This window comes from Dermacentor silvarum, chromosome 3, assembly GCF_013339745.2.
Source record: "Dermacentor silvarum isolate Dsil-2018 chromosome 3, BIME_Dsil_1.4, whole genome shotgun sequence".
NCBI lineage: Eukaryota > Metazoa > Arthropoda > Arachnida > Ixodida > Ixodidae > Dermacentor > Dermacentor silvarum.
The window spans coordinates 222326086-222340300 of NC_051156.1; the positions used below are offsets into that span (position 1 = coordinate 222326086).

General features: G+C 45.5%; 1 protein-coding gene across 3 annotated transcripts in view; it reads right to left on the reverse strand.

The window, feature by feature from the left end:
* LOC119446747 (anoctamin-7) overlaps positions 1-14215 on the reverse strand; it is a 118651-nt gene that overhangs the window by 68763 nt on the left and 35673 nt on the right. For 2 of the 3 annotated variants that reach the window (XM_037711274.2, XM_037711275.2), the window contains exon 2: positions 12307-12508. In XM_037711274.2, the coding sequence (XP_037567202.1) occupies positions 12307-12435 (129 nt within the window). In that variant the 5' untranslated portion in view covers positions 12436-12508. Of the gene's footprint in view, positions 1-4547; positions 4847-12306; positions 12509-14215 lie in introns of those variants that run through there. The other variant, XM_037711278.2, reaches the window with a different exon arrangement.

Sequence of the window (14215 nt, forward strand, 5' to 3'; positions counted from 1 at the left end):
ATCAAGTGTCATCAATTTTAGTTGCCGTCAAAGAACATCTTTGCTGTTCGAACTTTGGACATTCCAATGCAACGTGTCATGCAATTGCACGTATGACACGTGCAACAAGGCATATCTGAACGACGTATACGATACAAAAAGGTATACCGGTATACGCAGGTATAGAAGTCCCTGTCACGACCGGCTACGCTTCGTTCGGCAGCGGTGCGACACGGTCACACTAGCTAGTTTTTCCCGCTCCTTGCAGCTAAACTGAACTCTTGTAGCCATTTTCGCTTCTGTTTCGTTTCCCACTGCGGCCGAACACAGTCGTGCTACCACTAGCCTAAACCATGGCGGCATTCTGTCATTCACTTACAGAGTTACCTGTGAATTGCCTCATTCAATCCAAACAACTCGAACGAAATTCCCGGGCAAACAACATTGAAATTAAGGGCGTCCCTGCCGACTGTCAGCCTCTTGATGCTGTCACAAATTTGGCTGAGCTTGTTGGTGAGCTTGTCACAGAAGTTGACGCCGACATTTGTCACAAAGTGTCAACTGCGAAACAAAATTAAAAGAACATTGTTGCTCAATTCGTACGGCGAGAGAAGCGATACTCGCTTCTTACAAAAGCAAGAGAAACGCGGATTACGACGGCTGCACTGGGGTACAAAACAACGAATGCTCTGTACACAAACGAACATCTAACCTCCACGAACAAGCAGATACTCGGTGCTGCTATAGCAAAAAAGCGACAGGTTCCTTGGAAGCACGTATGAACCAAGGACGGGAAAATTTTCGAGCGTCATGAAGATCTTATCTGCCCTGATCAGGTACATCTCATGCCTAACGAAACTGACGAGCCGTGATTAGCTTTGAGAGCGTTTTATTAGTTCCTTGTTCTTTTTTTTTAACTATTATTGTCTATCCGCACCACAATGGCTGTTACACCGGAAAACCTAAAAACACTGCGAGTCAAAAACCACCTAACCTTCCTCCACCTTAATGCGCGATCATTGCAAACTAGGCACGATGATCTCGATTCGCCCATCGCTTCTACCGGTATTCATTTTGACGCCATAATGGTCTCGGAAACTTAGTACACACGACACTCTTTTCCAGTCACGTGTACTCATTAGGAAACGTTTGTACTTGGCATATCTGTATGGCATAGCTGTTGGCATAGCTGCATATTGTGGTATTCATCTTATTAGTCTTTCATCGATATGTAGCGGAAGCTTCAATGAACTATCAATAAACTCAAACGCAAACGATCCCGTATATAGGTAGTATAAAGTGTGGTCTTCCTTTCTCGTCTGTGTTATGAGTATTGCATAAGCACGTGTACGAGGTTTTTTGACTGCAGAACGTCTTGCTACCGCGTATACGAATATAACGTGGGGACCGATATATGGTAAATAAATAAACCCACCTTTCATATCGGTGGGATACATCCACCGTAAGGATGATTATCAGATTAAAATGTATAACGAGCCTGATTCTGTTTACCGCATTGACGTGTGAAATTTGCTAATAAACCAGGGGGCAAGAAAGAAATATAATGGTATGCGATTGCACGTCACAGTAGAACGACGTTAAGAGCATCGGCCGGTGTCACCGGCGTGCCAGTTTTGAGGAGAAACCGGCGAGCGCTGTCTCATGACGGTCGCCGGTGCCGTGACAGTGACAGGATGGAGTGATTGACGGCTGTGTGAATCAGGCTTAACAACCTGAAGTAGATGAGCATCTATTTGCATGCTTGCGTGGTCCGAAACAAATTGCGAAACAAGCTGTGCATCTTCGCGTGCGCGCGCAACTAATGCTCTCTCTTGCCCCCTCTCTCTCTTCGTCCCTGTATTCTCATCCTCTAGCGCAGGGTAGTAAATCGGATGTACGTCTAATTAAACTCCCTGCCTTTCCTATTATATATCTCTTTTTCTTTCATCTTAAGGCCCCGGAAATACATAACGTAAAGTGAAATTTAGCCATCAACGAAAGCGTTGCGAGTGACAGAAATATACTTTATATGATATCTGCACAGATTATTATAATGGTTTAGTACCTCTGTTCAGGTTGCCCCTACTCTTTCCACAATTATGCAAAATATAAAATTCTCAGGCACACCTGAAAACAGCCTGACGTGTGTCTTTCAACATTGGTGAACAGTATTCAGGCAGTGAAACGGAATGTGTGTTTTTTTTTAAACTTTTTTGCTGAATGGCTTACAACATTAACAAGATTTGCTACCTTACTAAATTTACTGCGCATGCGACACCAAATATATATATTAGGAGGTAAAAGACCAACATGGAAACGAATACTCGCCGAGAGAGAACATTGCACCCCGGCAGTAATATAGAACATCACTTTAGAATGTAAATGTGTTCCTGCTTCTGATTGTATTAGCTGAATTGTTCTGGTTTTGATATCCCCTACAAGTAAGCTTTTGGATGGTCTTCATTACTATAATAAAGTGGAACAATTGCTGTTTTGCTGTGCGCGTAATAAACTTGAAATTGAAATTTATTAGTTCCTTCAGAACGTAGCAAAATGTCTACAAAGCATTGATTTATCATGCTAGCTTGAACCATGCCACATTCCTTTAAAAAAGAGAGAGAAAAAAAATACTTTGAAGCGTTCCGTCATATAGCATAAATGAAAGCCGGTCAGGACATATCGTACAGCCGCTGAATGAATTCTTCATGAGCTGTTCTATCTAGCTGTCGACACCAGCACGCCGGCAAGCATACACTCGACACCAACACCTACACACGCACACACTCATACGCACATAAAGCCGCGGAAGCGCCGACACCCACCCACCCAAGCACTTCGTGTTCTTATAAGGTAAAGGGTACCCTAGTTCGTGCGAACGTCTTTCACGGTTTGCTCGCCTCGGTATGCAAATACTGACTGATATAAATGCCGATCTTAAAGATTAGCTGCAGAAGCGACCGCAACACAGCGGTGTACGTTGTCTCTCCGTGTAGGAGGCGTCGGCTTGTTGGTGCCGCACGGAGCCGGAGCAAGCTTCCAAGTTGAGCCTCGGGGAAATAACTAAAATGAACGCGGTCTCGTAGCCTTTGCTTCCTATGATATCATAACGTATCCACGTAGAACTGTTAAAGAGGACGCTGCTTAAGACGTTTACGTTTAGATGTCATTATCTCCACATTGCTGTAGCCAAAAGGGCGTTGAAGGCCGCAAGCGCGTCGATCACATTTCTCCCAAGCATAATTGGGGAACCGATGTTTTGAAAAATGTACAGTAACGTTCGCTTCACTCATGTAGCGTGTTACAATGGTAAAGGCAAAATAAGACAGAGAAAGTCCCCCACCGTAGGTTACGCTCATTTCTAGTTCGCTCCACTCATGTGAGGGTGACCCATCAAGAAAGGATTGCGTTCCTCTCGGCATCAATGACAATACCGTGGTGGACAGTCACTGTGGGCACCGACTTTCAGCGGCATTCAGTGAATGGACGAGTCACGAAAGTGGCTCGGGTGTTGACAGAGAGGGCGATTGACTTTCATAGTGCGTTTTAACGTCTGCACAAACCTGGCTTGCAATATGATCTCAGGGAGACATACAGATATACTACACGTGCCGGTCGAATAAGTGCCCCATGGTAGACGTTGAGCTGCGGTAAATATAAAGCTCTTGCCTGACACACGTATGTCGCACTTTCTGTACTATTGTGCTCATGACAATCAACAACATTTAAGATGGGGACGGGAGTAGATTGAGACAGCAGATATATATTGACCCAGCCCGGTAACTCCTCCCTTATCTCTCCCACAGTGGTTTCGAGAATGAACTTGGAATTCCGGCTTGCACGGTCCTCAAACAATGTGGCAAAGAAATCGCTAACGAAGTTCCCCTGTTCAATAGACCTATAGTTCAATGACTACAATGCTCCCGTGTAATTTCTTTCGCGCCTATTTACGTATCTGTTTCTCTCTCTTGCATGTGCTTTTCCTATTGATCTTTCTGCCTCCCCTTACCCTGCACAGGGTAGCAAACTAGATGTTTGTCTTCTGAGTAATCTCTCCACCTTTCGCATCTTATTTCTTTCTTTTCGTATTTCCCGTAAGTTTCAGTCGATGACCGGAAGTGAACAGTTTGCCCGCAACCACATGCGCGAAGTGCTGCGAAGCTTGATTGATGGGTATTGAAAAGCGTAGGCATTTAGGCTACTCGTTCAGAGAAAAACGGTGCAATATATACAGGACGTAAGAAAGAAGTAGGCCGCGACGCCGTTGTCGGTCCCCTGCTTACGTCCTGTCCATTACTCTTTTTTATCTCCTCAAATGGCAGGTCTTGTTCTCGCGCCGCTAGAGAAGAGTCGCCTGCGAGTGACAGCGGAACGGCATAATCGTTAGAGCAGCCCGTCTGCGTAGAGGTCATCTTGACTGGCAATGAACGGCTCGTATTGGCACTTTATCCCTGACCAGCACATCGCCTCCGCTTCCAGATTACGCTTTCTCTGTATATCCAAAGCGTATACCGCCTACCAAAAAAGCAACGACACGGTGAGAGACAACATGCACGTGGGGAGATGCCTACCGTGCATATGCTTGTCCGCGCTCGTGGCCGAGTTGCTTGTCATGCCACGGCCGCGGCGCGGCGGTGGAGAAACGGAGCGCGAAGCCACGACGACGACGAACGAGCGACGACAGCGGTGGTTGCCGGCGACACTGCCCCTCGGTGTGCTGGCGGCGGCGGCGCGTCTCCCCCGCTTCTGCTGCCGTCGGGCGCAGCTGCGATGTTCGCGGCGAGCCCGCGACGCGGTATGCCGCTGCCGCCGTCGTCGTCGTAAGCGCGTGGCCACCGAGAAGCTGCCGCCGGAAAACTCGCTTAAAGCGCACTCCGCAGGTGGGAGCGCTCACTAGGTACACGATGAACCAATACGCTCGAAGAAAAATATGCACCCTCTGGGTCTCATCTTGTCCCCGAGCAGTAACCATCGTTTATCTCGCATGCATTTCCTTTCTTTAACGCCGCGCTCGCCGTGCCTTCAGGTCACGGACGGCATGCGCGCATCAGCATGACATATAGCGCCCTCGGGGATGACTCGCGTTCCTGATAGGAAAGTGGCGAGCGCGGACTGCTAAATAAAGGAAGCGTATAGGCCAGATTTTGCGGCCTTGGCTATACCACACAGGTCGACCACCTGACCTAACGCGATGGGCGCACGGAACTTTGCACCGGCCGCTCCTGGACTTCGTCCAGGAAACAGAGCTTCATCTTTTTATTTAACTCATGCCGTAGGGCATACTGGCGCCAATAATAATAAAAAACGTATAGGCAAGGTTTATAACGATTATTGCTTGGGGATGACATAAACTTCAAAGGCTGCACATTTTTGTTAGAATGTATTGTCACGGTATTATGACGGTGAAGGTGCCGGGTCACTGCCGGAAAAAATTATTAAAGAACCGAACACTTCAGCGAGCGATCTTATGCCCAATGAGCAAGGAAAGTTACAACGCACAGTCGCCGGTCATCGAATCTGAATTCATTGATCGAGTTCGTCGACTATTTATAAGCAGGCGTCATTGCGCATTCCAGAGCGACCGATGGTGATCGGGTCAAATGGAGATTGTATGAGTGATTGACATCTTTATTGGGAAGGCTGGCGCTTCGGCCTATATATATGTAGGGGGGGGGGGGGGGGGGGGAGGGGTCTAAGGGAATTCATGTATGGGAATTAGTAGACAGGGAGGGCTAAAAAATGTTGGTCAATCTAAATGGGATTCACAGTCTGAATAGCAAACCAGAATTGTCCGCGAAAGCCAGAAGCGATTCGTACACGCCATGCTTATCGAGCTCATCCGCTGTTCGGATCCAGGTCTCGTAGTTTGGAATCATCGTCCTGTCGAGGTACTTGCGACGCGCCTAATCATAAGCGCGACAAACCCAGAAGAGGTGTTTGGTCGTGGGACGACATGGTGTGTGGCAGTCGGGCCCCCGACAGTACAATTTCATCGGTGAGCCCTTGGATTTGTTGGGGGTACGTCTTCTTCTCTTGGCGATATAGGACCGCCAGCGGTCAAATGATATCAGTGGTTAGGACAAAACCCCGGAGAAGCGAGATTGTATAAAACTATTCGCGTCGCGCGCGACGTCTATGAGAAACGCTTGTCTTGATTTGCTTTGTTATCTAGTGGACGACACACTCACAAAATTTTTAACTCTACAAGAGCTTTTTGCGCCAAGCTATAACATGATAACAGCGATAATCTGGTGAAAGTGTTATCCGATAATAAGCAATACAGCCACACGTAGCAATATCCAGGTGTGAACGTTCCTGGTGTGTCACTCCCCGAAGTAAAGCTGTGCTCATACACTTGATTCAATCCAGTTTACTGTGAGAGGGAAATAGTCAGTTTCAGTTATGTTCAGCAAGTGCACCGAGCTCTCGTGGTAAAGCAAACGCTTTGATTAATTGCCAGCGTGTCTCGCGTCACTTAGGTTTTGAGTGCCCTACCTATAGGTAACGTATCTCTCATGCCGATAAATCACTCAACAGCGATCCTTCGCCAATGCATCGTTACTGTCAGGAATTATCTTGGCACAGCTACTTTTGTTTCCTGGTCACAAATACTTCATCCGTAACGATATTCATGACGACGCGTATTATGTTTTGAGCGTACATCCTGACGCGAGGACCCTCAATCATCGTACAGCGAACCACTTGCACTGTTAGTGTTTTTACATTTCGGTATAGTCTTGATAGTGCTTTGTATTTTCATTATCTTGTTGTTCTTGCTGTTGTTTTCAATTCCTATGATTTTGGGATATTCGTATTTTTATCGTGCTTTTTGATATTGTGAACACTATATATATATATGCACCTCACCTTCCTCATCTGTACATATCATTACCACGAGCCGCGACTTTCTTGTCGTCGTGGCTGGCAATCTTCGATAATAAATCAAATCTTTAGAAGCGCGCCAATACCAATATTTCCTTCTTTCTTTTCCTTTTTCATTGTAGCTTGAGTAACAAATTTGGGATTTTGGGATAGCAGGCTTTGACGTAGCCTACCTTCCTATGTTTTCTCGTCTAAATAAAAATAAGAGTCGGCCCTATGTGCTTGTTGATAAACTTCCCATTTTTCACGCTTAAGAAAGAAAGAAGAACATGGCATATTATTATGTCATGCGTGCCGTGCACATATGTTAATTTCGTGGTTGGTTTCGTGAGAAAAGTTAGATGTTTAGACATTTTAAAACCCCTATTAAAATATTTTGTTCATTTTAGGTCTGCTACTCGGCTGAAGCTGCAAGCGTTCCGTGGACATTATCATCTGTTTAATTTTCTTTAAGATGCAGAAGAAAGTTTGAGATTTTGACTATAGAGGCCACAAGGGCAAGGTCGAGTGCGTAAAGCAGATTCCCCTCCTAAAATCTTTATATCGATGTGCTTCTGTGGAAATTCATTCATTTATTAATTCAATATATGCCAAAAAATCCGGGCACAAGATAATTTAACAAGAAGCTTGGTCGATAGCCTTCTTTCTGAAAGATACGGCAGAGGAGGCATGACGTCACGCAGCCATATCAGCATCACGGCCTTTCCTGTCGACACGATATTCTGTTATGGGAGCCACTTGGCTTCTTACTTTGCCAGTGTCACTTCAACTCATCCCTGCACTCGTATAAGAACATGAATTAACCAACGAAATGGGTGTGACGTCATGCTGTGCCAGTAGCCGTAGCCTGTTAAAATATTGGTAATCAAGGAACAAAACGTGTTAGGACATTTTACTTCTCTCCCTTACATAGAATAGATAACTCACGCTTACGTAAGACGCCGGAGAGCATGTGTGTGAAACTTTCCAATAATGCAGCGGGAGTAAGCTTTCATTGAATCGAAATGCTCTGGCATCACTCTATTATGTCCAATACTGCGGTCGTTCGTAATGAAGCGCTCAAAAATGTCTATATGCTCTGCGAACACAATTAGAAAAATTTGTCAGGGCTTCGACTTCTGCTAACACAGTTGGAATAGCTTGCCTGCATGATCCGGCAAATGCTAAGTCGTCGGTGCTTTCACAGTTGTAGCTAACGCATTTGTAGCCAACCGTCCTTGCTCTAGGCGACCAGCTGCGAGTGGTAATACTTAAAATAACAATGTGCCGTGAACAGAGCGAGCATTTGATCTGCTGACCGCACTTCACAAACCAATTGTCAGTGCCCAGAAGTGAAAGAATGCATGGCCATTCTTTTTCATCAAATCCTTGTCTGATAGTGTGCCGGTTCTACTGTCTTTCTTTGCTCCGGTAAATATCGTTATCGCACTGGCTACTTTTCTTTATGAGCACTGCTTCCCTGGCGAGCTGGCAATTTATATTGTGCGGGGATGCGTTTAAAGCCACGGTCATGTGACCCAATTCGATCGCCATGGTAGCCCAGTGGCTGTGGTGTTGTGCTGCTGAGCTCAAGTTCGCGGGTTCAAATCGTGCACTTAGGGTTAGGTGCACGCTAAAGATCACCAGGTGGCCAAAATTAACCTCGAGCCACCACAACGGCATGCCTCATAATCAGATCGAGGTTATGGCGCAAAACAACATAATTTTATTTTAGTGAGAGCATTCCACATTCGTTGTCATGGCTGTGGGTGGCGTTGGATAACAGTCGCAAGGCTTATATTTACGGGGTGATTATTTTTAAATTTACCAAAATTTTGTAAAAATTATTGTTGCACATTACATAATTCTAGTCCTTCAGATGGATTACTCGGAGAGGCGGACATCACTTGCCCGAGAAATCGAAACACGTATTAAATAATTGCCAAAAATTCACCAATGAACTTCTTACTTACTTTACAACACATATCAATGGGCCATGAAAATCCGGTGGACATTCGAATATATCCGGACGTCCACATCCAGAGCCGCTTATCCCCAGGATTACCGAGGGAGGTTGTGTTCTGGTTATTTTGAACGTCCGTTTTATTTTTAACATCGAACGTCCTAAGGACATCTGCACTGAATTTTATGCGGACGTCATGCTTCAGACGACAGAGGGACATCCATGGGACATCATCTATTTGATTATTTCTCACCAGTTTCTGCACTGCGTATGGTGCAAGCGACATCTGCAATGGACATCGCATAAAGTCTCGATCAAATTCAAAGAATTTTTGCTAAACCGTGTTAAACTATACCAGCTTGATGTAAGTTTTCATTTTGTAAGGCAAATAATTGTAAGCGAAATAAAGCTAACCCAATTGAAAGCATTTTACAGATTTCTCACTGATATTGTGTTATCAAAGTTTATGTTCATGTTACAAAACATGTACGGTTTGATGTAAGTTCCAAGATTCAAAATGAAAAAGCTGTGACATCAGTTTACTGTGATAGCTAAGTTAGCTGAAGTTATTTTTGAGGTAGCTGTGATCGTCATTGTGTATGTAATTCCATGTCAAGAAAGTGTTTGTTCAGATTAGAAAAAAGTGTTTTGCAATGGTGTGGTGCAAACTTTATATATACATCTCTGCTAAAGCAATTAAACCAAAGAATGCCCGATAAACATCTCCAAGCGTCAATAGTAAGTTCCTGTGAATGTCCGATGGGTGTACTGAAAAGGCCTAAGTGCATGGTTTTGCATGTCCCTGTAACTTCCGAATGTACAGTTCTGGCAGCCATCGGATGTTCGACAGACTGCCAATTTTCTTGCGCACAATTGTCCCTATGGTGTCCGTAGTAAATTCAGTGGATTTCTGTGGATCTCCGACGGACATCTATATGTCCAAAACTGACTGACCAGTGGATGTCCACCGGAGTTTCATTGCCCATTGGGATATATTGCAACTTACCTATAGCAGCCGGTGAGCTTGCTAGGCATATCCACTTAGAATGAATTTCCAGAATGACACCAGTTTGGAGATATGCGGCATCAAACGCGGCAAAAATGCACTGTTGTCCCAGTTACTTTTTTAACAAAACGCTATTTTATGAATTGAAGAACAAAGGTAACTGGAACGTCCATGTATATCGTTACACACTTTGGGAAATAATTTCTCGGAACTAGCGTCATCCTGGAGATTCACTTCAAGTGGATACGTCTTGGAAACTCACCGGCAACAATTCGTTAATTGCAATATTGGCCTTAAAGTCATTCATTAAGAAGTTAATAAGTGAATTTTTGGTAATTAGTCAATTATGTGTTTCGATTTCTTGCGCTAGTAATGTCCGCCTCTTCGAATAATCCAGCTCAAGGACAAAGATTATGCTGTCGGCTGCAGGCGATCTTTTTTAAATTCCGGTAAACTTAAAAATGATCACCCCGTATATCGTACACTTATTGAAATACCCGGTAAAGTGTACGGAAGGGCCGCCGCCGCAGTAGCTGAATGAATGGGCTTCCCTCGCGTAGTGCAGAAGATGCCGCTCCCACCAGCGGCAAGTTGTCCTTTTGTCCACTTTCATTTCCCTTTACCTGATCAATTGCCTATTTCAATGGGGAAAAAACACATTTGTTTTCCCTTATGCTTTTCTTGATTTCATTGTTTTTTGGCGTCATGTGTTTGTAACTAACGAAAAAGCGAGCACCTTATTATTCTCCCTCGGTCAACCAGTTGAGAAGAAGGAGAAAAGAAAGAGAGAGGCAGGAATATGATAACCGGAAAACAAGAAAAAAAAACACAAGTACGGAAGTGTTTTGTTACGTGGGTCTTAATAATTTTCTCTGTGTTTCAACGCCATCCATCTTTTATTTCCTTTGCTCCTTTCCCCAGCACATTTTATCTAGCCATTGTGCTCCCTGTTTTTTCCTCTCTTTTTACTTCTCCTCGCGCTTAGTTTCTTAAGATCCCTTTTTCGTTCGCAATAAGTGTCACAGTGATTACAGTCGCCCGCTGTGGTGGCTCAGTGAATATGGCGTTATGCCGCTGAGCGAGAAATTACGTATTCAAATGCTGGTCGCAGCGGTCACATTGCGATTGGGGTGCAATGACAAGTACGCTAGTGTTCCTAAATTTGAGGTGCAGCTTAACATCTACTCAGTGTGTTGAAAGTTTGTCAGGATCTCTCAAGTATACTGTGTCTCTCACAGAACTAAGTGGATGGTCGGGGCTTCCTACCCAATAAAAAGTATTACTGCCTCCAGTCGACGCCTGATTGAGAGATTAGGAGCGGACGTGTGCGGAAGCTTTTCGTTTATCTTCTCTTCGCCTGCGACGTGATTATGTTTGCAAAATAAGTGGCATGTAGCAAAGTTTCGTATGCGATACTGTAGAGTCACTGGTACTGGTATATACGCCACTGTCTTTCCGAGAGTTCTAGTTGATTTGCACTTGCTTCTTTTAATTCAATTACTCTCCATTCTATAGTCCACTTGCTGAAATAACTGTTTTATTTTGTTTGCGTTCACTATGCCCGAAAATACAGAGTGTTTTTCTGCAGTTCTAGAGTACACACGTGAATAGAGTAAAACAGATCGCCAGATCGAGTAAATGTAGTCGCCTGAAACAGCGCACAGCTTGCAAATCTTTTGTAGCTGTCTCTACAAGATTGTCTTTCGATACAAAGAGTCATCTGCCGCTATTAGCCGAATGTTAATTCAACCATTGGCAACTCCGAGGACGGAGCGTTCCATTAGTAAAATGAATTACTGAGCAGTCGCGGTAAAAGTAGGCCGAGGAGTAACAAAACCTCATCGAAGTTCCCGTGAAAGTGCTTGAATTCTGTAGTCGGCTGCAGTCACATAGCACTCAAAGGGTACCATGAGTAATATTATCTCTGCTGAGAAAAAAAAAGATAAAAGTAAAGTATGGACACAGTAGGCTTTATGGACACCACTCATGGCTTTCAGATAAAAAACACTGCGTGCACAGTTAAGGGTCACTGAAGCGGTCGCTAATGTGCACTCATTAGGTGCTTATTATCATACTAACTGAGGTAGCTTATCACGTGGTGAAAAGCTGAAATCTCACACATCACTTGAGGAAGTAAATCAGGGTCTCACGTGACGATGGTCGCGCTAAGTCTCTCCTCCTGGGACTGAACCAGTTAACAACAGCTACTCACCATGGGGCTTCATACCCTGCACCACTGTTCACATTACAAACAACAGCCCTAACGTCCGCACTGAATGCACATCAAAGATTGTGATGCCTTGAGCTGCGACACATACTTGGCGCATGGACTAATGATGTCTGTGTGTCTGGGACCTACGCACGTATCTGGGACCTACACTGTGCATACGGCTTCATTTTTCATATACCCGTCTTGACTAGCATTTTAAACATTGCGATCAGGCGCAGACCTCTCCAGGGTCGATTAAGACAGTTCCCCCCTCCATTTCTCTCCACTCACCAACAGGTGGTCGTGGCTGAGCAGCGCCCCCTGCTCGTCCCTTCGGAAGGAACCGTACGAGGCGGCCGGCTGCTCGGAGCCGCTGCCGTTCAGCTCGTACTTCTCGCTGTAGTGTCCCAGCCGTGGCATGGCTGCTGCTGCTGGCTCTGCTGCTGCCGGAACTGATCCGTCCGCCGCGACCACCACCAGCGGGGGATCGCTGCTGAGGACCCCCCAAAAAGCACAAAGCGAGAATTACCGTTGAAATCTTGTTGCAAGCACACGTTGGTAGTTACGAAAACTGTTAGGCCACATTGCAGTTCAAGGACGCAAGAATAACGAAAATCAGAGCGATCATTACTACTACAACTACGACAATGGTAATGGCTACAGTGATGGCCACAGCTATGTCATGAACAACAACAACAAAATGACAACAACGGCAACGACAACTACAACAACAAGAACAACCGGTAATAGAACACCGCACTCCAACTTCTTACCGGCTCGTCCCTCGCGCTTCGAGTTTACGAGCATAAAATCGAGCCGTCATGATACACCATGTGTGGTCTTGCTGTCTGGAACGGCCTTCCTCCACGAGGTACTTCGGTCCCACAAAACTTGGACTAACGTGGTCTAAACATTGCACAGATCCAGCTTATTTTGCACGTGTCAACATGGGAGGTGCCTTCACGGGAGTGCCAGCTGAGCGTATTACGCAACACCGGCAAAAGCGAACAGTGGGTTTTGAAGTTCCCGGGGGAGCTGCGCATGGCTTCGGCGTGCTTGGGCGCGACCAGAGAGGCGTCGCTCGGTGTTCACGCCACGCTTGGCTGCTACCAGGCCGAGCCAGCGTCGCGAGCGCCACCCGAGACAATGGCTGTGCCGTGCCTAGTGACGCCCGTAATGACCTCGTTAGCTCAACGGCTCCGTGTGCTCATTGCGGAGTCTGTGGGGACGCCCCGTCTCTGCGTCGGGATTGTTGTGGTTTATCGACCGTAAACAAGCACTTCAAGGTTGCTCACTAAAACGTTGGCGCAAGCAGACAGTGAGGACAGTGATCCGATGAAGCAGCAAATTCGTTTTATTTCAGCGCAAGCTATATCTTTTATCCTGGACTAGCGAAATACGCGCTACTTAGGCCGCGTTCTTGCTTGCACCTCTCACTTAAGTTTTTGTTTACCCCATGGCTTCTAAAATAATAAGGAAAATGTATGGTCAATCTTGTCCCCGCAAATAATTGTGCACACCTGTAGGATAGCAAACTGGTTGTGCTAAACTGATTATCCTCCCTGCCTTTCCTTCTCCATTCTTTCCTTCCTTCCGTTCTTCACACAGTGGATTCAACGCACACAACTGTGGTCTGCCCGCCGGGTCAGATGCACCAGAACATCAAGGGAGGGGGAGGCTCAATGCAGACTTCAATTTTGTCAGCGCACGAATGCGAAGACTACCGAAGTCACATGCAGGTGCAGTGAAAAATACAATGTCGGGCACATACAGAGTATGATCACTTATAGAGGAGAGTTATGCCCCTTGGTTGACTACAAAATCATATGTAATACACACGAACATCGCAATGGGGCAGTGACTTTATAAGCGCCCCTTTCTTGTGAGTCTCTCTACCAGGCTTCAACGTTTGATGCAAGGAAGGCTTCCGCGTACATTATTGAGTGATTAAAAGGGGATCTTGCACTCCACTAAGATACTGTTGAAGTTTGTAGAATTATAGTGCAAGCCGACATTGTATATAATTCGGCGCATAAGAATGAGCGTATGGTAAAGGCTGTGCACGCATGACGTCACTAGCGACCTCTTTCGTTTTTGTTCTTGGTGACGGCAATTTCCAACACCGCTTAAGCACATTGCTGCCTTGGTAAGGAAATACCAACTGCTGTTTCAATGTTCGCTCCAGGCCGACCCCAATTTT